The 26,532-nt window shown below is 45.6% G+C and overlaps 1 protein-coding gene across 1 annotated transcript in view; it reads left to right on the top strand.

Annotated features, from left to right (window-relative positions):
- Positions 1–5,361: 5,361 nt before the first annotated feature.
- LOC144767226 (uncharacterized) overlaps positions 5,362–26,532 on the top strand; it is a 114,053-nt gene continuing 92,882 nt past the window's right edge. Inside the window, exons 1-2 of the mRNA XM_078650766.1 lie at positions 5,362–5,628; positions 19,517–21,126. Of these exons, the coding sequence (XP_078506892.1) occupies positions 19,548–21,126 (1,579 nt within the window). The 5' untranslated portion in view covers positions 5,362–5,628; positions 19,517–19,547. The remainder of the gene's footprint in view (positions 5,629–19,516; positions 21,127–26,532) is intronic.

Raw genomic sequence — 26,532 nt, 5'->3', positions numbered from 1 at the left:
TGGTTTCTAGTCAATCTATGGTATTCAACAGCGGCCAGCTTTTTTTACTGTAGGGTACCTTTTGATTGAGACCAGCTGAAAGCTCCTCTAGCAAAATGCAGGGCATCTCTGAAAGCAAGAGCATGTGCACGGAGCTCAGCATGATGCCGTTTTGAAAAGTGCTTGCCACCCAAAATTATCTGTGTTGTTTTTGTCTACCTGTGAGTATTTCTTTTCATGAAGCCCTAGTGTATAACCTCAAATCCAAGTTTACCTTTTGAGAGTTCTATACTTGACATTTCTAAAAATTAACATGTTGAGTGTAAAACAAAAAGCTGTATCTTTCAGGGCTGCAGCCCTCCTTCCCTCTCGCCCCCTTCCACCCCTCTGCTTCTCTTGCTTCAATCCTACCCCTCCCTAACCGCCTGTCCAACCCCAGCCCCCGCACCGGTCACCACCACCCTTCTCCCTCTATTTCTCTTCAGCACCTTCTCTGCAACCCTTTCCCTCACCACTGATTTCGCTTATCCTCCCTCCCCTCGCCTTCTGTGCGATCTACACTGCCCCTTTCCTCTCACCAGTTCCACGTCCCTGTCTCCCCCCTGCCCTGCTCTTCACCACAAGCCGTATCTTATTCCACTTTTTCTTCCCCTATCTTCTCCAGGATACAAGAGACCATCTACCCTATTGCACATTTTCCACCGCGCACCACCTTTTCTTTTTTTATTCTGCCTGTCTGTCTCTCCCCCGCCCTTTTATATTTCTGCGCATGTTTTTCTCCATATTATAGGCCTGCTCTGCCCATTCCCGTCCTGTTCCTCCCTGTCCCCGCCCCTCACTTCCCTATTTGGCCTTCTCTGCTCTCCTGAATGCACAATTTCAGCTCTATTGGGTTCTTTCCCTGCGTGCCGCTCTCCCTTCTAGTTTTCCTTGCCCTCTCCTGCTCTGTAAAAGGCACCCACCTTTCTGAATCACTGCCTCTCCACCTGCCAATGCTCTTCTTCTCGTTTTCCAGTTTCCATGTTCTTCCTTCCCTTTCCACGCCTCAAGCACCCCCTCTCATTCCAATAGCACACCTCTATCTTTCTGGTATGTTTCCTCTCACCACCTTTTCTCTAATTTCACTTCATTTTTTATCTACCTTCTTAATTCCCTTTTATGTTGCTAATGTCCCCATTAGCCCCCGGCCCAATTCAAAGCCGCTCATGTCCCTACCCTTTCCCCTAGTTAACTCTCCCCTCCAGATGCCTCTCCTTTCTGCCCCTGCGTTGTGTCTTGCCTCTCCTCTCTGCCCCTGCATTGTCTTGCCTCTCCTGTCTGCCCCTGTGTTGTGTCTTGCCTCTCCTCTCTGCCCCTGCGTTGTGTCTTGCCTCTACTCTCTGCCCCTGCGTTGTCCTGCCTCTCCACTCTGCCTCTGCATTGTGTCTTGCCTCTCCTCTCTGCCCCTGCGTTGTCCTGCCTCTCCTCTCTGCCCCTGCGTTGTCCTGCCTCTCCTCTCTGCACCTGCATCTCCTCTCTGCCCCTGCGTTGTCCTGCCTCTCCACTCTGCCTCTGCATTGTGTCTTGCCTCTCCTCTCTGCCCCTGCGTTGTCCTGCCTCTCCTCTCTGCCCCTGCGTTGTCCTGCCTCTCCTCTCTGCACCTGCATCTCCTCTCTGCCCCTGCGTTGTCCTGCCTCTTCTCTCTGCCCCTGTGTTGTCCTGCCTCTCCTCTCCTCTCTGCCCCTGCGTTGTAGAAGACCTGGCACATGTTACTTGAGGCACACTGGTGTGGTGGTGTTAAAGAAAGGGGCACTGCTTTCAGAGTCTTTGCCTCCTAAGGGGACCCCAATCACCTGCCAGCTCTTTCACAGGAGCGCAACATTTCCATGCTCCCCCATCTGACCAAAGCTTCCATTCCAGACTACAGACCCCGGTGTCTCACAGAGGATCACACAACACCACACAGACACACACCACACACACACCACACAGACACACACCACACACGCAACACAACACCACACACACACAAACATCATACACACACAACACCACACACACACTCACAGCAGTGTGTGAGTGTGCAGGGTGAGCAGTGTGTGAGTATGCAGGGTGAACATTGTGTAAGTGTGTAGGGTGAGCAGTGTGTGAGTGTGTAGGGGCAGTGTGTGAGTGTGCAGGGTACAAAAACTGGAACTAAGTCCACCACACACACATAAGACCACACACATAAGACCAAATACACCACACACACAGACACCACCACACACACACTCGGACACCACATTCAAACCACCTCACACTCACCACCACACACACAACCACACACACACACCACCAGCCGTCAGTGCACGCTTCCACCAGGCACACACACCACCAGCCATCAGTGCACAATTTCTACAGGCACACACACCAACAGCCATCAGTGCACACATCAATTGTTAACGCATCCACAATTAACTATTGTAGCAATCTCAATATGGTGCACTTTACTTTTAAACATATTCATCTAAAGCGCAGCATGCCACCATTGATACAACTCAAATCCAACCCACATAATTCCACTACACACCACATGCATACACTCCATAACACATGGCTAAAAGACATTGCCATTTACAATGCCATTAGCTCTAACTCAAATAAATCCGAGACCTATTGCATTTCCAATGCTTGTTAAATGTTAGCTGTATCTGGGTCCGTGTTGTAATTGTGTGTGCTGTGTGCAAAACAAGTATTGACAAAACTAACAGTAGTGGCATAATTAAAAATGCCAACCTGGTCACGCAGAAAGGGTCTTGGAAAACCTTCACAGATTACAGCCAGATTTATTGGTATTGGCTTTTTGCAATGCTGGTTTTTAAGGTGCACAAAAGGATCCATGATGCTGGCCAGACACAGTCACATTAGGGCCTGGATACAGCTAAAGGCTTGCCTTAGCCAAGGTAACAACTCTATGCCACCATATGACCTCTAGGGGTTCGTAGCCATAAAAGGCGCCCAAAAAGGTGCCTTTAAAGCTACTAAGGGTTTGTTTCCTTATCAATTTCAGAATAAAATGGGGTCCACCTTTTGGACGCAATTGGGTTAAGAGTATGTTCAGCTGAGTAAAATAGCCGGTGTACCTCAAGTAGTAGTTACAGATTCTGAATATTCTTATATACTCCTACACTAAAAAACTCAACATGACCTCCAGTGACGAATAACAATGTTTGATTCGGCATAAGATGCTTGTCATCATGGATGCTGCGTTTTTGTAATGCTGTAAATAACAGGTGTTGCCTTTACACCCCAAGTGGCACGCTATCACCTCAGACTGAGGACCACCAGATATGTGGAGCCGGTGACCTCCAAGTAGCACACAGATGTCTGCAGAGGGTTTAACTCCTATGTCGACCACCCTCCGCATTTCATCATCCCACATAAGGCGAAAACCAGTTAAATTCACCTGCAGCCACATACATGCCCCTTTCTATGCAATAGGGGCAGCTGCCTGAGGCGCCACCAAACCAAACACTACATTTCTCCTGCAACCAGAAAATCGTGCACCTGACATATCTGCCAACATTTGAGAAGAGGAAAGTTTTGTAGAAAATACGGGGGAGTGTATTTTTTCCACTGACTTCCATTGTAGTGAAGGCAATTTCAGGTGTGAAGCAACAAAAAGTTTCTTATTTCCTGCTGTAAAAATCGGGAGTCTCCCGCCCGACTCGGGCGCGTTATCACGTATAAGACATTTGAGGGGAGAGAGTGGTGTCCAAACGTCACTACACCTGTGGCTGCAAGAAGTCCCATCCTGGGACCTGTCATCACCTAGGAATCTGTACTTTAATATCGAAGGCACGGCGGCCTCTGGGCTTGGGATGGGTCTTGTCTGATGTGGACAGCCGCTCACTTTCCCCTTCGAAAACAGACTTCATCATAGCAACGAGACGTAGAAATAAAAATACTGCACACGCTGCCCTTTTCTGGACAAACTCGATGTGTAAGCGGTGTTAGACCAACCGCATGTGAGGATCAGACGCTTCCGCGGAATCCTGTCAGGGTCATAAATGGAAAGAGCAATGCAGAAAAGAGTCCCCCCCCTCCCCTCCCCCTCCCATAGTAATAGACATCCTGGCTTATTGAAACAAGAGAGCAGCATTGTAGGTGCCACCTTCAGCCATCTCTTCATGGCGCTGAGTTACTTGCTTTGCACTCTCACTGTAGGTCACCTCTGCTGAGCTTGGCCATTGTTCACTTCATGACGACAGCCCCTGCTTGCAAGGCTGGGCTCCCAATTGCAGTCTTCATGTGACAACCATGTTACAGTTATTATTTCCCAACAATGCTTTTATTTGACAATACCTCAAGATCTTAGAGGAAATTAAAATTACTGTGCTTCTTGTCCTGATTTTTGGGCAAGCGGCGACTTAATTCCCACAGGAAGATGTCCTCACAAAGTTCAATTGTTAATTATACAAACATAGATAAAGTTTAGTCCTCAAGGTTGACAACCAAACGTCATTTTCGTGATATAAAAGTATAGTTTGTGGCAGGCGCTTTTTTCTGCACATTTTTCCACAGCACCCCCTGCAAGCTGTCCACGTCTCTCCCACCCTTTCACCCTGTTCCTCGGCACTTCATCCCCCCCAAGCCCCAGGGCTCCTGCAGCCCTCCCCACCCCCTCCTCTCTTCACAGTATGCAGTAACAGCCCCTCTCTTCTCTGGTACAATTCCCAGGTTAAAGAGGGCCCTGTGACCGACGCCTGTGCTTCAATGACCCACCGTCCCTCCCTGCCGAACTCCTAAGATGACATTTATGACTCAGCAGACCCCACACTTGGGGTCTGCTGGCCCAGCTCCTTCCCTGCCTCCATTCCCTATCACTACCCCGAAGGGGGGGCTGAACCAAGGGGCATCGTAAAGCATGGTGCGGCCAGGTGCGCTGCTGAAGAGGCCTCTTTCCACCTCCTCAGCAGCGGCGCTGCCTTTGCATGCTCTGCCCTCCTGGCTTCCAAGTGCCCGTGGTAGTAGTGGGCATGTTCACGCATGCGCAAGGAAAGGGTGCACAACCAGATGGGGCAGCGCGAATATACAGGCAGAACCTGCATGAATCGGCACCCCTCTGACGTAGGGGGTGTACAAAACGACGGGGGTGCGATTTTAGTTAGAACACCGATGGAGCTCTCCTCAGGCCTGAGAGGTGAACAGTGTCCGGGTCAAAGGGGGCAGCGTCAGCACCAGCAGCGGAGGCTGAATGAAGCCTCCTCTCAGGATACCATAAGCCCCGCCCCACTCCCCTCTCAATAATGTCTGCTTCCGGGTCAGCGTCGGCAGAATCGGCGTCTGTACCGGATGTTGCCGAGCTCTCCTCAGGCTTGTGAGTGTGATAATGTCTGGGTCACGAGGGGCAGAGTCAGCACCAGCAGCGAGCCCCAGCCTCCTGCAGAGGAGAGTGGCCTTGAGGGTCTGTCTGTCTGTCCAGGGGGGAGGAGCCCTGAGGGTCTGTCTGTCCAGTGGAAGGAGGAGCCCTGAGGATCTGTCTCTCTGTCCAGAAGAAGGAGGAGCCCTGAGGTTCTGTCTGTCTGTCCAGTGGAAGTAGGAATCCTGAGGGTCTGCCTGTCTGTCCCGTGGAAGGAGGAGCCCTGGCTGCAGTTACCTTCAGTTTCAATTGTAGACACTGCAGGGGTAAGTGAGCCTCTCACAACCATCGTACAACCTAAGAGGTGTGAATACAGCCTGGGGGTGTACTTACCTCACACTGTCATCAGGGGGTGCAGTGGGCAGGTGTACTGATCTCACACCATCATCAGGGGGGCAGGTGTACTGACCTCACACCATCATCAGGGGGGAGGGGGACAGGTGTACTGACCTCACACCATCATCAGGGCGTACAGGGGGAAGGTGTACTGACATCACACCATCATCAGGGGTGCAGGGGGAAGGTGTACTGCCCTCACACCATCATCAGGGGATGCAGGTGGCAGGTGTACTGACCCCACACCATCATCAGGGGGGAGGGGGACAGGTGTACTGACCTCACACCATCATCAGGGCGTACAGGGGGAAGGTGTACTGACATCACACCATCATCAGGGGTGCAGGGGGAAGGTGTACTGCCCTCACACCATCATCGGGGGTCGCAGGGGGCAGCTGAACTGACCTCACACCATCATCAGGGGGTGCAGGGGGCAGGTGTACTGACCTCACACCATCATCAGGGGGAGGGGGGCAGGTGTACTGACCTCACACCATCATCAGGGAGTGTAGGGGGCAGGTGTACTGACTTCACACCATCATCAGGAGTGCAGGGGGAAGGTGTACTGACCTCACACCATCATCAGGGGTGCAGCCTGGGGAGTACTGATCTCACACCATCATCAGGAGTGCAGGGGGCAGGTGTACTGACCTCACACCATCATCAGGGGTGCAGCCTGGGGAGTACTGATCTCACACCATCATCAGGAGTGCAGGGGGCAGGTGTACTGACCTCACACCATCATCAGGGGATGCAGAGGGCAGGTGTCCTGACCTGATTCCATTATCAGGGGGTGCAGGGGACAGGTGTACTGACCTCACACCATCATCAGGGGGCAGGTGTACTGACCTCACACCATCATTGGGAGGTGCAGCCTGCAGGTGTACTGGCCTCACACCATCATCAGGGGAGCGCAGGGGGCAGATGTACTGACCTCACACCATCATCAGGGGGTTCAGCCTGGGGGTGTACTGACCTCACGCCATCATCAGGGGGGAGGGGGGTGTACTGACCTCACACCATCATCAGGAGTGCAGGGGGCAGGTGTACTGACCTCACACCATCATCAGGGGATGCAGGGGCAGGTGTACTGACCTCACACCATTATCAGGGGGTGCAGGGGGAAGGTTTACTGACCTCACACCATCATCATGGGGCAGGTGTACTGACCTCACACCATCATTGGGGGCTGCAGCCTGCAGGTGTACCAGCCTCACACCATCATCAGGGGAGTGCAAGGGGCAGGTGTACTGACCTCACACCGTCATCAGGGGGTTCAGCCTGGGGGTGTACTGACCTCACGCCATCATCAGGGGGGAGGGGGCAGGTGTACTGACCTCACACCATCATCAGGAGTGCAGGGGGCAGGTGTACTGACCTCACACCACCACCAGGAGTGCAGGGGGGCAGGTGTACTCACCTCCACTATCATCAGGGGGTGCAGGGGGAAGGTGTACTGACCTCACACCTCAATCAGGGGGGAGAGGGGGCAGGTGTACTGACCTCACACCATCATCAGCTGGGGTGCAGGGGGCAGGTGTACTGACCTAACACCATCATCAGAGGGTGCAGGGGGCAGGTGTACTGACCTCACACCATCATCAGGGGGTGCAGGGGGAAGGTGTACTGACCTCACATTATCATTAGGGGGCACAGCCTGCAGGTGTACTGACCTCACAACATCATCAGGGGATGCAGCCTGCAGGTGTATGTGTAATGTTTAATTGTGAGACGACATGGCCCACTGTTATATATGAATCCCTTCATTTAGCCATGGCTCTTTAAAGAACAGTGCATTATGATATTTAAACACCCATATTAACAGTGTTTAGATTCAAGTTACGTGTGCCAGAATGCTATGTATCCTTGCTGAAATTCAGGACTTGAGTTGCACTGTGCAAGGGGGTGACATTGTGACCTTGTTATAATACATCAAAGATTTAGTGTGGCCTCAGTGTGTGGTCTTAACTCCTTTATATTCAGAATGGGAAACAACCTTTACAACGCAACCATTACATCACACTACACTTACAACGCAGGCATTGCATCGCAAAATCCTTTACAACGCAGGCATTACATCGCATGATACTACATCACAATTCACTTTCTTAAACGCCAGCCTTGTCCGAGCTTCGTGCCGACTCCATGCCAGCCAGAGATTCAGTCTCTCAAGACCGATCACTACGGAATGGGCCCCTGGGCCCCTTGGACCTCGTCCTTCCCACGTGAATGAGCGTCCTGTTCCGCATTCCTCGCCGAATCCACGCATGACGACTCCAAGGACGGATTTCAGCTGATCGCTCGCAGATACCACCTCTACCGCCACCCCACAGACGTCCCAGACTCTGGCGATTTATGACCCCGGGCCACGGATCCAGCACTGCCTTCGAACCCAACCCAGTCCTGATGATGATCCCAATTCATGTGGATCGAAACGCCATCGACACACCAGCGCAGCCATAGGCGCTTTACTCAGAGTGGTTCACGAACAGTAAAATTGGATTGAAGTCAAAACGAACTCTTCTAACCATCCGGAACCATACTGTGCCAATTATTCACTGTATATATTTCTGCACCAGTCACCTTGCGCCGCCCACGCTGTTCACATTGTCACCTGAGTCACTACTTCGGTCTTCACTCACAAACCACGAGCACCATGTGCAATTTGGGTTGCCACAATTGCTTTTTATTTATGTAGTACAGTGCTGTCACAACTGTAATTTACTTTTCCTTTCCAAATTTACTGTTTATATAAATGATGCCATGAGCACATGCTATAATCAAATAGAGTCTCCTTGTGGATAATGTTGTATGCATATCCTTATTAATTGCCTATGAATAATACCAGTTGGGATACTCCTTGTTCTTATTACACTTCACCCCAATCCCAACACGGTTGACAGGTTTATGCTCCTGTTCCTTGATATAAGGAGGAAACAAAAGCATATTTTTACAGAACAATATTAGTTTCTTCTCTCAGAATTCATGTCTTTATTAAGCACCTTTCTCCACAGTTCTGTACATTGAACCCTTTGATATCCGGACTTTGTTCCCTAAAGTGAGGTGGTTGATTTATTCATAACTAGCATATGAAGCTGCCTTCTAGTTCGTTGATATACTAATGATTTGTGGGGCCCGGGCAACACATATTTGGGGCTCCCTATTTGGAATGCACTTGAATGTATTACTGCTTTTAGAGTCATTGAAGTCCGTGTGATGCCCCAAAAATATTTAATCGTGTTAAGCCTTCAGAACCCGTGGCCGGCAACAGCATCTAAAGCCCAAGCTGACTAGAGTCCACCAGCCAAGTACTATCAAAGAAGCTTAAACAAACATTGATAAAGATATTTCTTTTTGCGATTGAGTCTATATTTTTTCTTGCAAAAAGGTTTTATGTGGCTGTCCAGTCAGCTTGTTACTCCCATTGCAGGAAATCCTGTTATGGGTTATGTGTTCTACGTTTAGTGGACTAGTGCATAACATTGAAATAAAAAGACTTATACATAAAGCACTTGAAAGTGTATATAGATGTTTGTAATTACAAATATATCTCCTTTCACAATAGGCATTCCTGCTGCAGCATAGAAATTCAAAGCACCGATCTCAGGATTTTCGCCATCGCATTTGTGAAAATCGAATAACTTTCTCTTTATTTCTCTTCCCCCGCCTTGTCCATCTCAACTTCTATATATGTGTAAACCTACAGCTAAATCCGAGCCGCTTTCAGTGGCGGGCCTTGGCGGTGTCGCAAACCCCAAATCTCAACAACAATCGTTTTGCCGGTATCCCACAAACTATGCCAGGGCCACAAGTATTCCTTTTCAGTGTGTTTTTATTTTAAGCCAAGTCACTCGGCGCATTTCGGAGGCAACCTCCTGGTTCACGAGTACGAGTGCAATGCAAATCACAGTGTTTATACAATATCATGTGACACACCTCTACGTAATAGACAGTGACAACAGATTCAAGGTGTTTGATCGTCCTCGGAGCTGGAAAAACAGACTTGTTTAGTCAATGTTGGGAGATACATCTTGAGACATTGTATTAAAATCATCATGCAGTATGTAAATTAAACATTAGGTCATTGCTGTTAACCTAAACATTTTTCTTGAGTTTTTTACGTGCTTTTGCGAAAAGCATTAATTCTGCATCGTCATGTGCGGCACCTTGTCATTTCCAACCAAATAAGTGCTGGCGAAAGTTCACTGTGATTATAAGATAAACCACGTCATCTGTAATTCTACGCGCTTGGTGTAAAACACATTCAATCATTAGTGCTGATGACCAAGCACGTAGAATTACAGATGACGTGGTTTATCTTATAATCACACAGAACTCAACTCTGAGGTGAGGCTGGGTAGACCACGCATACACAGGAGAATGTGAGGGTTGAGGCTGGGAGACCAATCGTGCACAAGAGAATGTGAGGGTTGAGGCTGAGCACACCAAGCATGCACAAGAGAATGTGAGGGTTGAGGCTGGGCAGACCAAGCATACAGAGGAGAATGTAAGGGTTAAATCCAGGCACACCACGCGTGCACAAGAGAATGTGAGGGTTGAGGCTGGGCAGACCACGCATTCACACTACGGAGTAGATTTATTATTTTTTAGTTCAGCATAGTTCAGCAGTTAGGTGCAGCGCTGTGATGTGCGAGGGGGAGAGAGCCGCGCTGAGCCAGATTTATGAAATACAGCACGCTGCTGCTCACTACCCCAGCACTAGAACACAGCCTACCTAGTGCCACACATAACCTTTACACCATAAGCCAGAGGTGTGTGTGCTGTTAAGCATAGGATTCGTACTGGAAACACACAATTCCAGTATAAAACCTATACATAGAGTAATCCTTAAACACTCCAGAGTTTGTATTTGTCAATAGCGGTGGCCACAGTCCTATCTAGATCGCATAATGCCAACCCTGTATATGTAAGAATACCCAATATCACCATTCATAGACTGCAAATAATTCACTGCGACGCAGCTTGTTTAGTGCATCATCTTCAGAGGTAGGCACACGCCACTCCTATATTGAAAAAACAAATCCACAATCAGATCCTGTGCCTCAGCCCTAACACATACAAAACCAGAGATTGCCTCACTTGAATTTACTTTCTATTCCAAAATTACAGAGGATCAGATCAGGTGGTGATAAGGGGAGAAAAGAAGCCTCTTTAAGGTGTGGTCACAAGTCACAAACCACCCCTCTGTGGTCATGAGCCGTGGTCACAGGTCACCAACGCAACACTTCACTGAGGAACAAGGAACAATGATATGAGATGACAAAGATCACATTTGAAGTGGCATTTTATTTGTTAAGTCTTAAGTACATCAGAAAATGCATTTATTAATTGATCAGCCTGAGCAATGAAACGTTTGAAAGTCTGACTTCAATCTGTCAGGATTAAAAAACGCAAGTTCACATTTATTATGTGCAAGAGCCTAGAAAACAGGCTGGAATTAGGACCTGTAAAACGGTATAATTGAAATCAGTAAGCGATTCAAAAGGCACAGAATACATTCTATGAAAACATAGTGCGTACAAATGTACTTTTCTGAAGAGAATTACCCATGCAAGTTTAACATTCTAAAGAGATCCAAGGTGCAAAAGGACTGGGATCTTTTAATATTATGGAGTGGTGGAATCTTATTAATGAAATACATACGATGGAACTTTTATTGGCCAAGCTAAGGGGTACTAAGGCATTGAAAGCGAGGCAAAACATTTGGGATACTTTCATCTGATCTATATGTACCGGCCGCAACTAAAATGATTTACTTTTGGATGTACACTGTTATCCTCTGTATTTATTTAACGGTTAAATTTATGTTTGGATATTTTTGCCTCTGAAATTTGTATGCAATGTGATATTGTTTTTTCTTTCCTGCAATAAAAATTTACAAAAAAAAAAGGACTGGGATCTTTTAAAAGGCACAATAGAAATTAGTTAGGGAAAGCAGAACACTTTATAAAGTCTAGTGCCTAGAAGCACCTTAACTATGGAGACTATCCCAGCAGGGCCTAATAGCTTAAGGGAATCTAAAAATGCAAGGAATTAGGTGTGAATGGAAAATACAGAACATGGACAGAGATTTAAAAAGACAAAAGTATTATCTGGCTTAGGAAGTCCACCACCCGGGAGAGAGGATTTGACGTCCCAAGTCAGATAATCGGCTGGCCGGAGAACTTGCATGCAAAGGTCGCATCAGCAGAGCTCTGGCTTCAGATTTGAGGGGCTGAATCTAATATACCTGAAAAATGCAGAACGAACACTGTTCTGACGTCTTTTCTGGCGCACTTTCTGATGCAGGTGGTTTGGCCGCATTGTCCTAGGACAGTGGGGGGCGGTCGGGTGTCCTAACGGTCGGTTGGCCATGCTTGACCGCAGAACAGGGCGAGAACATCTTGTTCTGTACATATTTCTAAAAATGTATGTGTGACCGGAAACGTACGCTAGGTGCTAGTTTTGCAAGAAGTTTGTGGCTTATTTCGGCAATCTAAGTTTCAAAACAAGACTTCAGTGGAAAGTCCCCGAAATGTGTCAATCTACCTCTACACCAGCTGGGTCTTGTGTACGTGTGTGTGGGCGTTGGTCTTGACTCTGTGGAAAATTACTACTTCACATTAGGCCAATTTACCACATTATTTTTCAGTGCATCAGAGAATGCATTTTTAACATTATTGTGGCCTAGTGCATTTTGTTAGCCTAAGACATGTCTCTCTGGCCATTGCCTTGGGTCTATTACCCCAGGATTCAGGGAGTTTGTGGGATTTAATATGCTGATCATGCATAGCACAAAATTGAGGGTTTTAAGCATATTTTCAGATTTTCTCTAGCAGGGCCATGTAGGGCCTTCAGGCTACCAGGGTCGATAAAAAAGGCCCCTCTATCATCTCTCTCCTCTTGTTCATTCTATGAACATTCTTTTAACTGACTATCTCTGTGACCCTTCAGCCAGTGGCGGTATCCAGTGCATATCATTAACATAACACTTAAAGCTACCTTTTTGTTTATCTATTTCGTTGGCTTTGTCTTCATTTGGCCTAATGAGTATTTTCGCATACTCTGCATCTTGCTCATTAAGCAGGCGTACATATTGGGCTGCTGTTGGGCTCTTACTCAGACAGTCTCTACCTGGGAGAAGTGGAGGAGCTGTTTGTATTCCATAGTGGGTGCTAGGTGCTGCTAACTTGCTCATCTCCATTTGTATTCCAGTCCCATCCCAATGAACACGATCTTTGTCCTCATACTCAGTTAACTGTAAATCCCTATGCTAGTGTAGTTTGTCCCTACTATCTTGGTGCTAACTTTCTTTTCCTACAATGACATTCACCGGCGGGATGCAACACAAAAAGAAACAGCAAAAAATAAAAACTTTTTAGAACTGCCACAAAGGTATCCAGTCAAAGTTCAACAAATCAGTGGCTCTCTACTACGGCATCTCCTCCAGCAATCCATTTCTTTTCTATCTTCTTCAAGTTGTTGATGGCATTGGTCAGTTGAGCCATGTTCTTCGTTGTTAGTAATGTACAGCTCACTCCTTATCCAAAGGCATACTCTCCTCTTGGTATTTCGAAGCCAGAGTCCTTCTGCCTTGGTGTGGAGCATCACAATGATGCTGTAGGAAAAAGTGCTGGACTCTGTTCAACCGGCAAACCTCCTTTTGTGGGTCTTTGAATGCTGTCCACCTTAGAACTCAGCACACTGCCATTGTCCGTGGAACCAGATAACAGAGTCGGATATGGGCATCGATGTGGGAGAAATTTGCTGCTGGAGCCATCATGGAGACTTTGTGCAATGTTCTAGTGAGCTCAGGCTGCTCCTTCGTGAGGGCTGTTGGAGATAGAGCCATTCTCTGCAGGCCCAGAAAAAGTCCATTCGCCGGAGGTGCCATATTCATTGTGCTGTTTGCAATGTGGGTGCCGTCCCACAGGTAACATGCCATTCTAGAAAACAGAGAAGAGGTGTCTTTCAGTTTGAAATCAGTTCATACTTTTGGACATTTTTTATTTTATACACCCTAATTAGACAACCTGTCTATCTTATTTTATAATCCTAGTCTACCCTATGTTGCCCTTTATACACCCTAAGTGGACAACCTGTCTATCTTATTTTATAATCCTAGTCTACCCTATGCTGCCCTTTATACACCCTAAGTGGACAGCCTGTCTATCTTATTTTATAATCCTAGTCTACCCTATGTTGCCCTTTATACACCCTAAGTGGACAACCTGTCTATCTTATTTTATAATCCTAGTCTACCCTATGCTGCCCTTTATACACCCTAAGTGGACAACCTGTCTATCTTATTTTATAATCCTAGTCTACCCTATGCTGCCCTTTATACACCCTAAGTGGACAACCTGTCTATCTTATTTTATAATCCTAGTCTACCCTATGCTGCCCTTTATACACCCTAAGTGGACAACCTGTCTATCTTATTTTATAATCCTAGTCTCCCCTATGCTGCCCTTTATACACCCTAAGTGGACAGCCTGTCTATCTTATTTTATAATCCTAGTCTACCCTATGCTGCCCTTTATACACCCTAAGTGGACAACCTGTCTATCTTATTTTATAATCCTAGTCTCCCCTATGTTGCCCTTTATACACCCTAAGTGGACAACCTGTCTATCTTATTTTATAATCCTAGTCTCCCCTATGCTGCCCTTTATACACCCTAAGTGGACAGCCTGTCTATCTTATTTTATAATCCTAGTCTACCCTATGTTGCCCTTTATACACCCTAAGTGGACAACCTGTCTATCTTATTTTATAATCCTAGTCTACCCTATGCTGCCCTTTATACACCCTAAGTGGACAACCTGTCTATCTTATTTTATAATCCTAGTCTACCCTATGCTGCCCTTTATACACCCTAAGTGGACAACCTGTCTATCTTATTTTATAATCCTAGTCTACCCTATGCTGCCCTTTATACACCCTAAGTGGACAACCTGTCTATCTTATTTTATAATCCTAGTCTCCCCTATGCTGCCCTTTATACACCCTAAGTGGACAACCTGTCTATCTTATTTTATAATCCTAGTCTACCCTATGCTGCCCTTTATACACCCTAAGTGGACAACCTGTCTATCTTATTTTATAATCCTAGTCTACCCTATGCTGCCCTTTATACACCCTAAGTGGACAACCTGTCTATCTTATTTTATAATCCTAGTCTCCCCTATGCTGCCCTTTATACACCCTAAGTGGACAACCTGTCTATCTTATTTTATAATCCTAGTCTCCCCTATGCTGCCCTTTATACACCCTAAGTAGACAACCTGTTTATCTTATTTTATAATCCTAGTCTACCCTATGCTGCCCTTTATACACCCTAAGTGGACAACCTGTCTATCTTATTTTATAATCCTAGTCTACCCTATGCTGCCCTTTATACACCCTAAGTGGACAACCTGTCTATCTTATTTTATAATCCTAGTCTACCCTATGCTGCCCTTTATACACCCTAAGTAGACAACCTGTTTATCTTATTTTATAATCCTACTCTACCCTATGCTGCCCTTTATACACCCTAAGTGGACAGCCTGTCTATCTTATTTTATAATCCTAGTCTACCCTATGCTGCCCTTTATACACCCTAAATGGACAGCCTGTCTATCTTATTTTATAATCCTACTCTACCCTATGCTGCCCTTTATACACCCTAAGTGGACAACCTGTCTATCTTATTTTATAATCCTAGTCTACCCTATGCTGCCCTTTATACACCCTAAGTGGACAACCTGTCTATCTTATTTTATAATCCTAGTCTCCCCTATGCTGCCCTTTATACACCCTAAGTGGACAACCTGTCTATCTTATTTTATAATCCTAGTCTACCCTATGTTGCCCTAAGAGCGCTTCTTTATACCTTAACTAACCTCGGGCACTCAATTTTGCCATGGGCGTAACTTTGTGCGAATAACAACAACGCCGTTCTAATCTGTCATGGGCAATGTAGGGTGTGGGGGACGGAGCAATGTTAGTCTGACATAGAACCTGCTATCATAAACCCATTGATGCTGCAAAAAAAAACCTACACTATGGGCCATATCATGAACAGTCATCTAAAATAGCCTTGTTGCCTTCACTTCCATTCTGCATATGTCAGTGATGACCTCATGCATCATTGAGGTGGAGGGGTGGTCCCTTCCAGTTCTATGAATAAACACTTTAGAGACAGTGGCCTCAATAATCTGACATTAGTTTGTGTATCCTGCAGGAGGTGTTCTTTAGTCTGTGGTCGTATCTGCCTAGGTGAGAAAATCTATCTGTTCTCCCTGCAAGGGGTGTGTATGAGTCATGTAACAGCGCCTCAGTCTTCTGTCTACCTATTGTTGTCATCTGACTGTATCACATGCTGTATAGAGAATCGTGAGCAGGATGCTGTCTAGCTGCTTGGGCACTATTTCTTATTATTGCATTATTACTTCCATCAGGGGAGGGCGATGAGGACACATGTTGCAAATACAATTATTCTGGGGTGCTGACTGTGCTGGTAGAGGGACTGTTGAACCTTTCTGCATGCTTGCAAGGGCCATTTACTCCATGTGCTAACAGATATATTGAAGGTGACTTTGTTGCTATTGGAAACTTCAAAAATATGAGCAATACAAGTCTTCCTATTAACACAATGAGACAAAACCAATTCCATCTACCTAATGCCACTTCTGCCAGTATTGCAAAATATTATAATACAAAATACATAACTTTAGATAAGACACTTCTGTGCGGCAGGTGTTGTGGCTACGTCTGAATCCATAAACGACCAAGCTGTCACCGCCTTCTTCCTCTTGGACAGTCACATGGAAACAAGTTAATCTTCTCTAGTTTGCAGGGTTGACCCTGAAGTCTGTTCTGTTATTTCTTTCCTCTTGGCAACAGCTGGTTAGTAGTCTATTATTTCCAAAAGTCTCTGGGCCAAGATCTGTGTTCCATTATTGATATGTCAAAGGCCAGAACTGATGTGGTCCCACTTCCTGGAAACCTGACTTTAAAAGAAAACCTAGCAGTGCATGTTAGTGCATACAAACTTTTTTTGTTTTTAATATTTTTCATTATTTCAGAAGAGTTTTCACTTGTGTTGATGCATAAATAATAATTTTGTGAAACCTTGGAACATCCATTAACTTAAAAAAATGCACTACGCACCAAAAACATGATACTGTCATAATTCCAAGGGTATTTAAACTTTTAAAGCAGGTAAAACATATACTCAACCATCTGAAGTCTGCAACTGTACTTCAACCGGCCTGGCAATAGCAGTACTATTCACTGCTGTATGCGGTATGTTGGCTAGCCGGGGTATGGAGGGAACTCCAAATGAAGGAAAGAATCTGGGAATTATATTGCCTTTTCTATAAGATATTTTAAGGAAAAATCCATTATCTAAAAGAAGGAATTTAAAAAATGTTGGGCTATAGTTTGTCTCAACGTCAAACATACTTGAAAATCTCTGTCACAGTGACACCTGTTCACAACCTGCCCCCGTTTAATAAAACGAAATGCTAAAACATTTCACTAAACTACTTGAATCAGGTACGTACCATTTCTTTGCAACATAAAAATTAACAAGCCTTGCCAAATCCAGTAGGCCTAAAATATTTTGTTAACCTTTTGGCTTTGTCAATGCACAATCAATATTTTAGTCCCTGGCTTATGTACTGCTTAAGAAGCATTTTAGCACATTCACGATACAGTATAAGTACACGCTATTTCCTGCAGCTTTGAAGAACCTAGAAACAAAACAATTCATATACATACATATTACTTCTTTTATGCACATATATTTTCAAGCGCGAAATGCGTAGCAAGGTTTATGACGTAATAAACCCTTTTGCTCTGGTGCACTATACCTGAGTCCTGGTGTTGTTTTCCTAGTGCTCGTTGGAACGCCGTTCTGTTGGAATATATATACTTATATATATATATGTGTATATTTCTCATTTTGTGTGATCCTGCGATCGGTGTTCCAAATGCCTAAAACTCTCGTCACAAACCACAGGAAGTGTATTTCCTGCCTGGCTCAACGCCCAGAATGTGTGGTCGGCCAAAGAGTGCTACTTCCAACGGCAGAGAAAGCCTGTTAACTCTTTTGTCACCTTGTAATATCTAAAAACATGTGCTTTTTAATTGTAGGCTTTGCTGACCAGAATATTTAATATCACATTAAACACAGGCTCATGTTCTCTGTATGTCGTGCACGCCGAGTAAACGCCGTATATTCTAGCCCTTTGCTCCTAAGGGCCTACAATAATGTATTGGACCTCTACATGCTAGTGTGTATTCCATTCCATCATTTTATCCCCCTATTCTCTCACTATTTCTGTGCATAAGAAATTGGGGGAGATTCTTTTAGTTTATTATTATCTGCTCCGATATCTACGTTGCTCTAAGGCCAGTGGCACCATTCAACTTGAACGCGAGCCATAATTTCGAAAACCTCATTTTGTAATCGCGAACATCAACTGTCAGTGCTCTGTTGTGACACCCTCCCCAATCTGTTCTTGCATTCAGACCGATGCCTTGCCTGCTTTAACTGGTACTGAATTCGGACGCAGGTATGAGTAAATTATTTTGTACTTAGTACCTGGGTGCTGCAGTTATTTTTCTTTTTGGGGCATCATTTTGTATTTAGGTGTCTATTGTTGCTGTTGCATGGGAACGTGCATTCACAGGAGCTATTGTTGGACTTGGGCCACATTCATAGGGGCCATAGGGGCTTAGTCCTTGTTGGGCTGGACTCATAAGTTGCTGGCCTTGGTCTCGAAGCCTAGTGCGGCACTGTCTTTGCATGTGACCTATTCTGTGGCAATAATAACAAGTGCGCTGTGCTGGCTGTGATTGGAACCTCAGTTGTACCATTCCATTCACTCTTCCCTGTATACCCCATTTTCTGGTGGCATTCCTTCTGTTATTTATATAATAATTTTGTTGGTCATTTCTGTAGGCATGTTGTGCTGCTATGTATTGTTCTGGGGGCTGTGGCTGTATGTACTGATCAGATGGCTGTCGCTGGGCCTGGACGTATTGTACATCTTGTTGTGGCTGGGTCTCTACGTATAATATGGCAGGCTGTACTGGGGCCTGGATGTAGTACATGGTGAGCTTTTGTCGCAGCGCAGGCGGTATGTTGGCTGCGGCTGCAATCAGGGCATTCTGGGGGAAGGTGGTGACTGTCGTCATTTGACTGATAGGTGCAGCTATCATGACAACTTATTAGTTTAGAATGACTATTTGTCACAGCTTTGGTACAATCTCCTTTCATCCAGAAATCTGACAGCCCACAAGCCTATTCAGACTAGATTCTTCCCTGGTCTGATTTTTTATCTCCTCTTTAATGTATTTCTGATTCAGTTCCGAGAAACCACAGGTTGAACATGCTCTCTATATATGCAATGGCATAACAAGCGTTTTGTAAATCCTGTAGAGGTTTGGTATGTTGGAACGTGCTTCAGTCACTGAACTGAATATTGCAAAAGAGAGCTGTACAGTGCAAGTGAGAATGATAGTGCACTCTGGTCTGCTAGGGTGCTATAAACCTTTCATTGCTGCAAGGCAGTTACAATATTCTCTTTTTTTGTGGTTGCACAGTGTGCAATTTGAGCAGACCAAGGAACAGACATAGTGTTGGAAACACATTTCAAATCCTTGCCTTTCATAATATATGAACTATGTTGCAGGTATTGTGAAATTTTAATGATTCCATTTTTTTCAGGTTTTAGAATTCCACAATTTTCTCTGATCAGGAGTATTTTGACCTAACTGTCCTGTGGTGACGTGTTGTCTTTTCTCTTTTCCTCTCCTCTGCAGACACTTGAGACTTGCACATCAATTTACCAGAATGGGCAGAAGACGGGCTCCAGAAAAGAAAGTGACAGCGCTGTCTTCACGTGAAACCGTAAGAGCCACAGTCCCATCTTTACCTCTTCATGACATCTCAACTTCAAGAATACGAAATGATGCTCAGAGGGACCAGGACCTGGAACCGCTTTCGGAGAACCTGCCCCACATTATTCTTCTATCCATGCTGGAGGAGTTGGAAGCCAAACTGGATAACTTGATGAATACTGTGGAGGGCGTACCGTCTAGAGTCGCTGGGCTGATTAAGAAAATCTGGATAGAAAAGGATCAAGGTTACCTAGATAATTGTGCAGTGTCTTTGGAGATGGTCAGTCCGGCGAGCATTCGAGATTGTGCTGTTAGCCAGTCTCCTGCGACACCTCAACTGGACAGGTCAGAGGAACCGAGCTTGTGTCTTCAGCCGGTGTTCTCTGATGGGCATGCACCAAAGCAGGAGTGTACGCTCTCCTCGCCAACAGATATTCAAGGGCGTCCAGAGGAGCCAAACCTTTGTCTACAGCCAATGTTTCCAGATCGACATCACCCACAGCAGGACCAGTGCATGCAACCTGGGTTTCCAGATAGAAATGGAGTACAGCAGGATTGTCCTCTATCCCGGTGCCCTCAGACAAATCCTCCATGCAGATCACAGGAGGCAAAGCTGTGCCTTCACTCAGAATTTGTTGATGGGCAGAGACCAGAGCAAGACCAGAGCGTACAATTAGCGTTCCCAGAAGAGTGGGAGCCAGATGAGCCCCTGAAGGAAGAACCATCTCCATTGTCTGATAATAGCTGGGACCAACAACAGAACCTCTGCCCACACCCACTATTTCCTGATGGGCACGAACCACAGCAAAACCACCGTATACAACCCGCCCTGCCAGATAAGAATGGACCTGATGATCCCTTGGAGGAAGAATTGAGGTGTTCTGATTTTCAAGATCGCCAGGAGAACCAGTGCCTACAACCCGTTTCACCTGATGGGAAGTCATCAGACGAACACTTAGAGTCTGGGCTATTGTCCTTTGATGAGTTGGGGTCACAACAAACCCAGTGCCTACAGCAACACCTATGCTTGAAGCAGGAACTTCCTTATGCGCAGGATCCAAACGTGAACTATGAGCTAGAATCTATGCGCCCTGAAGCACAGGAACCAGATACAAATGACAATCTAGAACCGGCCTGTACAGATGCACATGGTTCAGATCAAAAGTACAAGCTAGAACCACTGCACACTGTGGCACAGGACCGAGAGCTAGAGTCAGTGCTTCCTGAAGCACAGAAACCAGATCAGAACGACGAGCTTGAACAGACCTGTGCAGATGCACATGGTTCAGATCAAAAGTACAAGATAGAACCTCCCTGTACTAATGCAGAGGGTTCAGATCAGAACTACATACTCGAACCACTGCACCCTGAATCGCAGCATCAACATCAGAACTGCAAGGCAGAACTGCTCTGTCCTGATGAGTGGGGTCAGTGGGTGCCTCCATCATTCTTAGGACTGGATACTGCAGATGAAGATTCAATTTCGAGAGGAAATACAAAATCACATTTAGTGCTGTTCGAAGCTACCCAAGGTATGTGTTTTACTATAAATGGACTTGTGGAGTGCATACTAACACATGTAACCTCTTCAAAATGCTTATGGGCAGATTTAAGAAAGTCTCTGAGGGGAGGATTAGGGTTTGGATGGAACCCACTGAGCGATACTGACCCCCAGAGTACGAGAACACACGGTGCAGATGTTTCCCTGCATTCTCCTCCTCTGGATCCACACAGGACTGCATCCTCCCTGTGTAGAAACAGGCCTGGTAATGGGACTCTGCATGAGACAAACAGGCCAGTAGCTCTTCTCGTTCCTTGTTCGTCCCCATTTCAGGCTGAGGAACTGGAAATAGCGCAATTCATGGGAGGAATTACTGGCCAGAATCACACGTAATAGTTGGATGCAAGTGATGTGGTGTTCATTGAGAATAGCAGGCATGCGCAGTCTGGAGAGGGAACTGTGTTTCCAGTTGCACAGTTACATTGGGTAAGACGCAGTCGTCTCCAGTTCCTGATATGAAAATACTAGTCTGTATTCGGCCTCAACAGCAGGGCCGACCAGGGATGTTGTTGTCACTGCAGGGTTCTCCTGGAGTGCACACCACCTCATGATAGACAGATGCACAAAGGTTATGGAACTCTGAGGTGACTTGCAATAATCTTATTATATGCACCAGGTGGTACTTTATCCCGTATAATACATGGTCACACCATCACCTTTCCCACAAAGCTTGGTGCGTAGCTCCTACATATGCAGCAGCTAACATGTTTGCAAACATAAAGAATGAACCTTAAACCTCTTGTGCAAAAGTAAAAATAAAAACTGTTAGATATTTGTTGCAAAAAGATGTTAGAAACAGTTAAATAAAAGTCCATTTAAAACAAAAAGCTGCAGCAGCTCAAAACGTGTAGAAACATGCAGAAAGATTCCACCCTTCCTTTATCTAAGGAAACTATTAAACATATTCCCTCTGCTGCTCATAGTAAACTAGTAACATACAGCAGTAGTAATAAAAGCCAAGTTATGTTTGTTGCTGTGAACAGCTGCTTCAATTATGCTTCGTGACTTGACCTTCTTTTCACATCAGCTGCTGGCGCTGGTAGCAGGCATTGTGCCCTCAGGACTCGACTGTAATAACATATAAAAGCCGAGTTCTGACGTCTTTTATTCATAATCACTGACTTGGTGCGTCACAAATTCCTGATTATAAAGAAATTAGAGACTGCCATTTATACAGGGATTACAGAATCCCATGTAATATAATTATATATATATATACACATATAATAACTTTGGCACAGTTCAATGAATCTTCACAAAACTATTTGGGATTGGCATGGCTAGTTTCATGCAGTGTATTTTTGTGGTCCTCAAATTAAGTCACTAGTCATTTGAGATAGAGCTAGCGGGACCTTTAGCCCATGAATGGTCCGTGCATCTGGACTCGCGGACACAAATGTAAAAATATATTGGATCCGATTGGATGAGGAAGCTTTTTCTCCCGTCATCCATTTCGGATACGTAAACCCAAAGTTGGGTCTGCAGACCTGAAGCTCCCTGATTGGCTGGCTACATCTTGAACCATTACTTGATGAAGAGACTTGTTCCCTGCATCCTGTAAAAATACTAAAGAAGCCATAAAGAGCTGTGGTGCCATCCTGTCTCTCCCTGGCACAGGGGCTGACTAATGTTAAAATGTAGAAAGAAATTGCTGATTTTGAACAGAGGTTAGATTCCACATCATGACCCTTGAGGTCCGCAAACCTTAGGCAGGTGTCTGCGCAGGCACAGTAATTGTCCTTGTACCCTGGTGGACATTTGTGATGTTCGGAGACCTGCTGCTCGGTCTGAAACCCTATCGATGTCCAATAAGGATACACAAGTTTGCAAGGGTCCGAGAACCCCAAGAAAGTGTCCGGGAACCCTTAAAAATAAAAAAATAAAAAACATAAGCCAGGCCCTTTAGGGAATCCCCTGCTGTGCCCAGGCACCGTTGAACAGCTGTGCCTGCTTGGTGTTGGCTGCAGGGAACTGCTGCGTGTATATATGATAGGGGAAAAAAGCATTGACAACAAGCATTGGCAAAACAAATAGGTGTCTCCTATCCGAAAGCTATTGGCTTTGGCAACGAGTTTTAGCCATTATGTACCCCAGTGTGACTGCTGTTTGGCATGGCTAAAAGTTAGTGGCACAAGGTCGGGTGGGGTAGATAGAAGGGGATAGATTGGAGTAGATTAGAGTGCAGTATATTGGGGTAGTTTGGATTGCGGTACATTGGACTCGAGTAGAGTTATATTGAGTGGTGTAGGGTAGATTGGGTTGGGGTGGGGTAGAGTGTGGTGGAATTGATTGGAGTAGATTTGAGTGGGTAGATTGGATGGGGTAGATTGGGATAGGTAAGTTTGAGATGGAGTGGGGTAAGGTAGATTGGAGTAGGGTGGAGTGGATTAGATTAGACTGGAATGAGGTAGGTTTGGGTAGAGTGGGGTGGAGTCGAATTGGATAGATTGGAGTGGAGTATTGTGGGGTAGATTAGGGTGTAGTGGAATGGGGTAGATTGGGTGGTTTGGATGGAGTGGGGTAGATTGGATTGAGTGGGGTAGATTGGATTAAGTGGAGAGGGATAGATTGGGTGGAGTGGGGTAGATTGCAGTGGAGTACAGTAGATTATGGTAGATTAGAGTTGGGTAGGTTGTGGTAGGAGTGTAGATGAGTTGAAAAGATTGCAGTTGGATACATTGAAATGGAGTTGGGTAAATTGGACTGAAGTAGAGTGAGGTAGATTGGGGTGAAGTCAGTTAGATTGGAGTAGATTAGAGTTGGGGTAGATTGAAGTGGAGTGGGGTAGACTGGGGTATATTGGAGCAGAGTGGGGTAAATCTGAGTGGAGTGCGGTAGATTGGGGTGGAGTCGGGTAGATTGGGTTAGATTTAGTGTATTACGGTAGATTGGAGTGGAATGGGGTAGACTGAGTTAGAGTGGGGTAGATTGCAGTGGGTAAATTGGGAATGGATTGATTAGAATGGGGTGAATTGGAGTCGGATGGTTTGGGGTACTTTTGAGTGGAGTGGGGTGGATTGGAGTGGAGTGGCATCCATTGGAGTGGAGTGGTGTGGAGTTGAGTGGCGTAGTGTGGAGTATACTTGGTGTGGTAGCGCACCGCCATTACAGATAACACATTTTCAATTGCAATGATCATTATATTCACACCGAAATATGGTTTTACTGCACATAAATGATAATGTTTGCAAATGTCATTCCCTAGTGTATTAATGTGTTTCAATCATATTCAAATATTTTTCTCCACACTTCAGTAATTCAAAAAAATGTGCTTCATTTGTACTAATTCTGATATATTCTGAAACATCAGCACAGTTTTTTCTTTAGGTCTTGCCGCAACAGCGCTTAACTTTGTGGGCTTACTGCCCATCCATTGCTTTTTATTTGTTTCTCCGAATCTCCTTTAAACAGCCTTGCTTCCAAATGGCTAGTCTTTCCTACTTGTCCCTCCTTTTTAGGTCTCGGCTAGAAGCGAGCGAAGCTCGCTCTCGCCAGAGATCTATTGTTAGCGGCTCAGCTTCCGAGGAGGACAGTCCTGGCCGCGCGCAAGGCGATTTGCGCCGGCCACGCGCGCGCGAACGCGCTGTCCTCCTCGGAAGCTGAGACGCTAGCTATACCTCCCGCTGCTTGCGCATGCGCCGTGCCCCATGGAAGGTTTCGGGTTTGCGCATGCGCCGTGCCCCTTACTGCAGGACCGGCCGCGGCAGACCCGGGGCTGCGGCCGTCAACGGAGCGCACGAGGACAATGACTCTTGAACATTCTTGAACTGGGCTTTACATTGAAATGTGAAAGGCATGGCAAGCTTCTTCTTTCTATACCACTGGTACTAGTGCCACAACCCGCTCCAACCTCAAAACTGGCCCTGCGACCCATTTCACCCTTTTGACCTTAGAATGTGTCCCAGAGTGCTCACTCGCCCTGTAATCCCTCCGAAATGCACCTCCGTACCCGCACAGTGCACTCTCGCATTATCCTGCAGGTGTCGCAGCACACAACTACAGTGTTCGTCCTTATTAAATCTTCCCTTCACTTGTGCACATCCTGGTTGTACCACTAGTAAAGTGAGCTCTGAACGTGTGTGATGGGACCTCATAGCGGACTGTGAATTACATGGGCGGGTCAGAGGTGATGCACACAGTAACTTCAGTCCAGCTGATAATGACCCCCTTAATTCACTAATAAGCATTTTACAGTTTAATAAGCCGTAGCAAGGGATTCGATTTACAGTGAAGAAGCATATTGTTTTATATATATAGTTTTTTATAGATCATTGGGATAAGGAAACGGGTGACGTCACGTGAAGGCATGTAGATTTGTTTTGAGAAAAATAAAAGTGATTGGAATAGTTAGTATATCACAGTACTCTTGACAGTGCTAACTCTTCTCGTGCTGAGGATTATTTAGCTAAGGCTAGTTAGGATATTGGTTTTTAAACAGTTTTTTTTCCACAGACAAATACGCGATACCGTTCATTGGATCTTCAGTGAGCAGATGGTTGTTTACTACATTAATGTGTTTCGTGACGCTTTCTGGCCTAATGGTAAGTTAGCACCCTCAAAAGCATCCAGAACAGAAATGCAGTATCAAGAAACAAAACATAAAGCACAACCAAAATTACTTGAAAACATTCCAGGTAGGAACGTCCATTCATTGAATTCAAAGGAATCCAAAATACTTCTCAGAATCCTTAGTTTTTCTAAAGCTTTACAGTTCAAGTTTGCTGTAGAAGTTATCTTAACGTTAACATTATATGGCTCTATGCACAAATGGCGACCAGTGAAAATAGCAAAAACTGTGATACATGATTACACCAGATTTCTCTGCAGTAACTTTTGGCAGGGAAAGGCACATTTTATTAGCAGTTCACTTTTGCATTGTGATACCAGAATACCACCATTCTTCATTTTTTTCCTGCACCCCATACATTTTTTTAACCTTCTTTATCCTCTTTTGCTTATGGGTAATTGTTTCCCCTCGTCACCCTGAACCAGCTGATTTTCAGATTGAGCCTGGTTGCGACACATATTGTGGGCCCTCCTGTCACTCTAATTTGCCTGCTTATCCGTATCCCAACTTGTCATTTTGCGTTCGTTCCAGCCATGGAGCATAGCCTCTTTACTATCTCTTTTGATTCGCTAGCTTCTATAGGAGTCCACTGCTTGGTTGTCAAGCACTACCCTTTTCTTTTTGGTTAAGCACTCCATGAGAGCACACATGTTTTCCGACTGCCTCCTTCATGTACGTATCTCCCCTTGCACTCTGTGTTTCTCTCTGTCACCTCTGTGCTTCTTTCCACCCTTTCTATGTTTCTCTCACCCTTGTGCACTATTTCTCATTGCTTTCTTATTAATATGCTTCTCCCTTTCTGCTTTATTT

The sequence above is a fragment of the Lissotriton helveticus genome, chromosome 1_1, assembly GCF_964261635.1.
Source record: "Lissotriton helveticus chromosome 1_1, aLisHel1.1, whole genome shotgun sequence".
Lineage (NCBI taxonomy): Eukaryota > Metazoa > Chordata > Amphibia > Caudata > Salamandridae > Lissotriton > Lissotriton helveticus.
The sequence above is the reverse complement of the archived record's forward strand: the minus strand, read 5'-3'. Positions and strand labels throughout refer to the sequence as shown.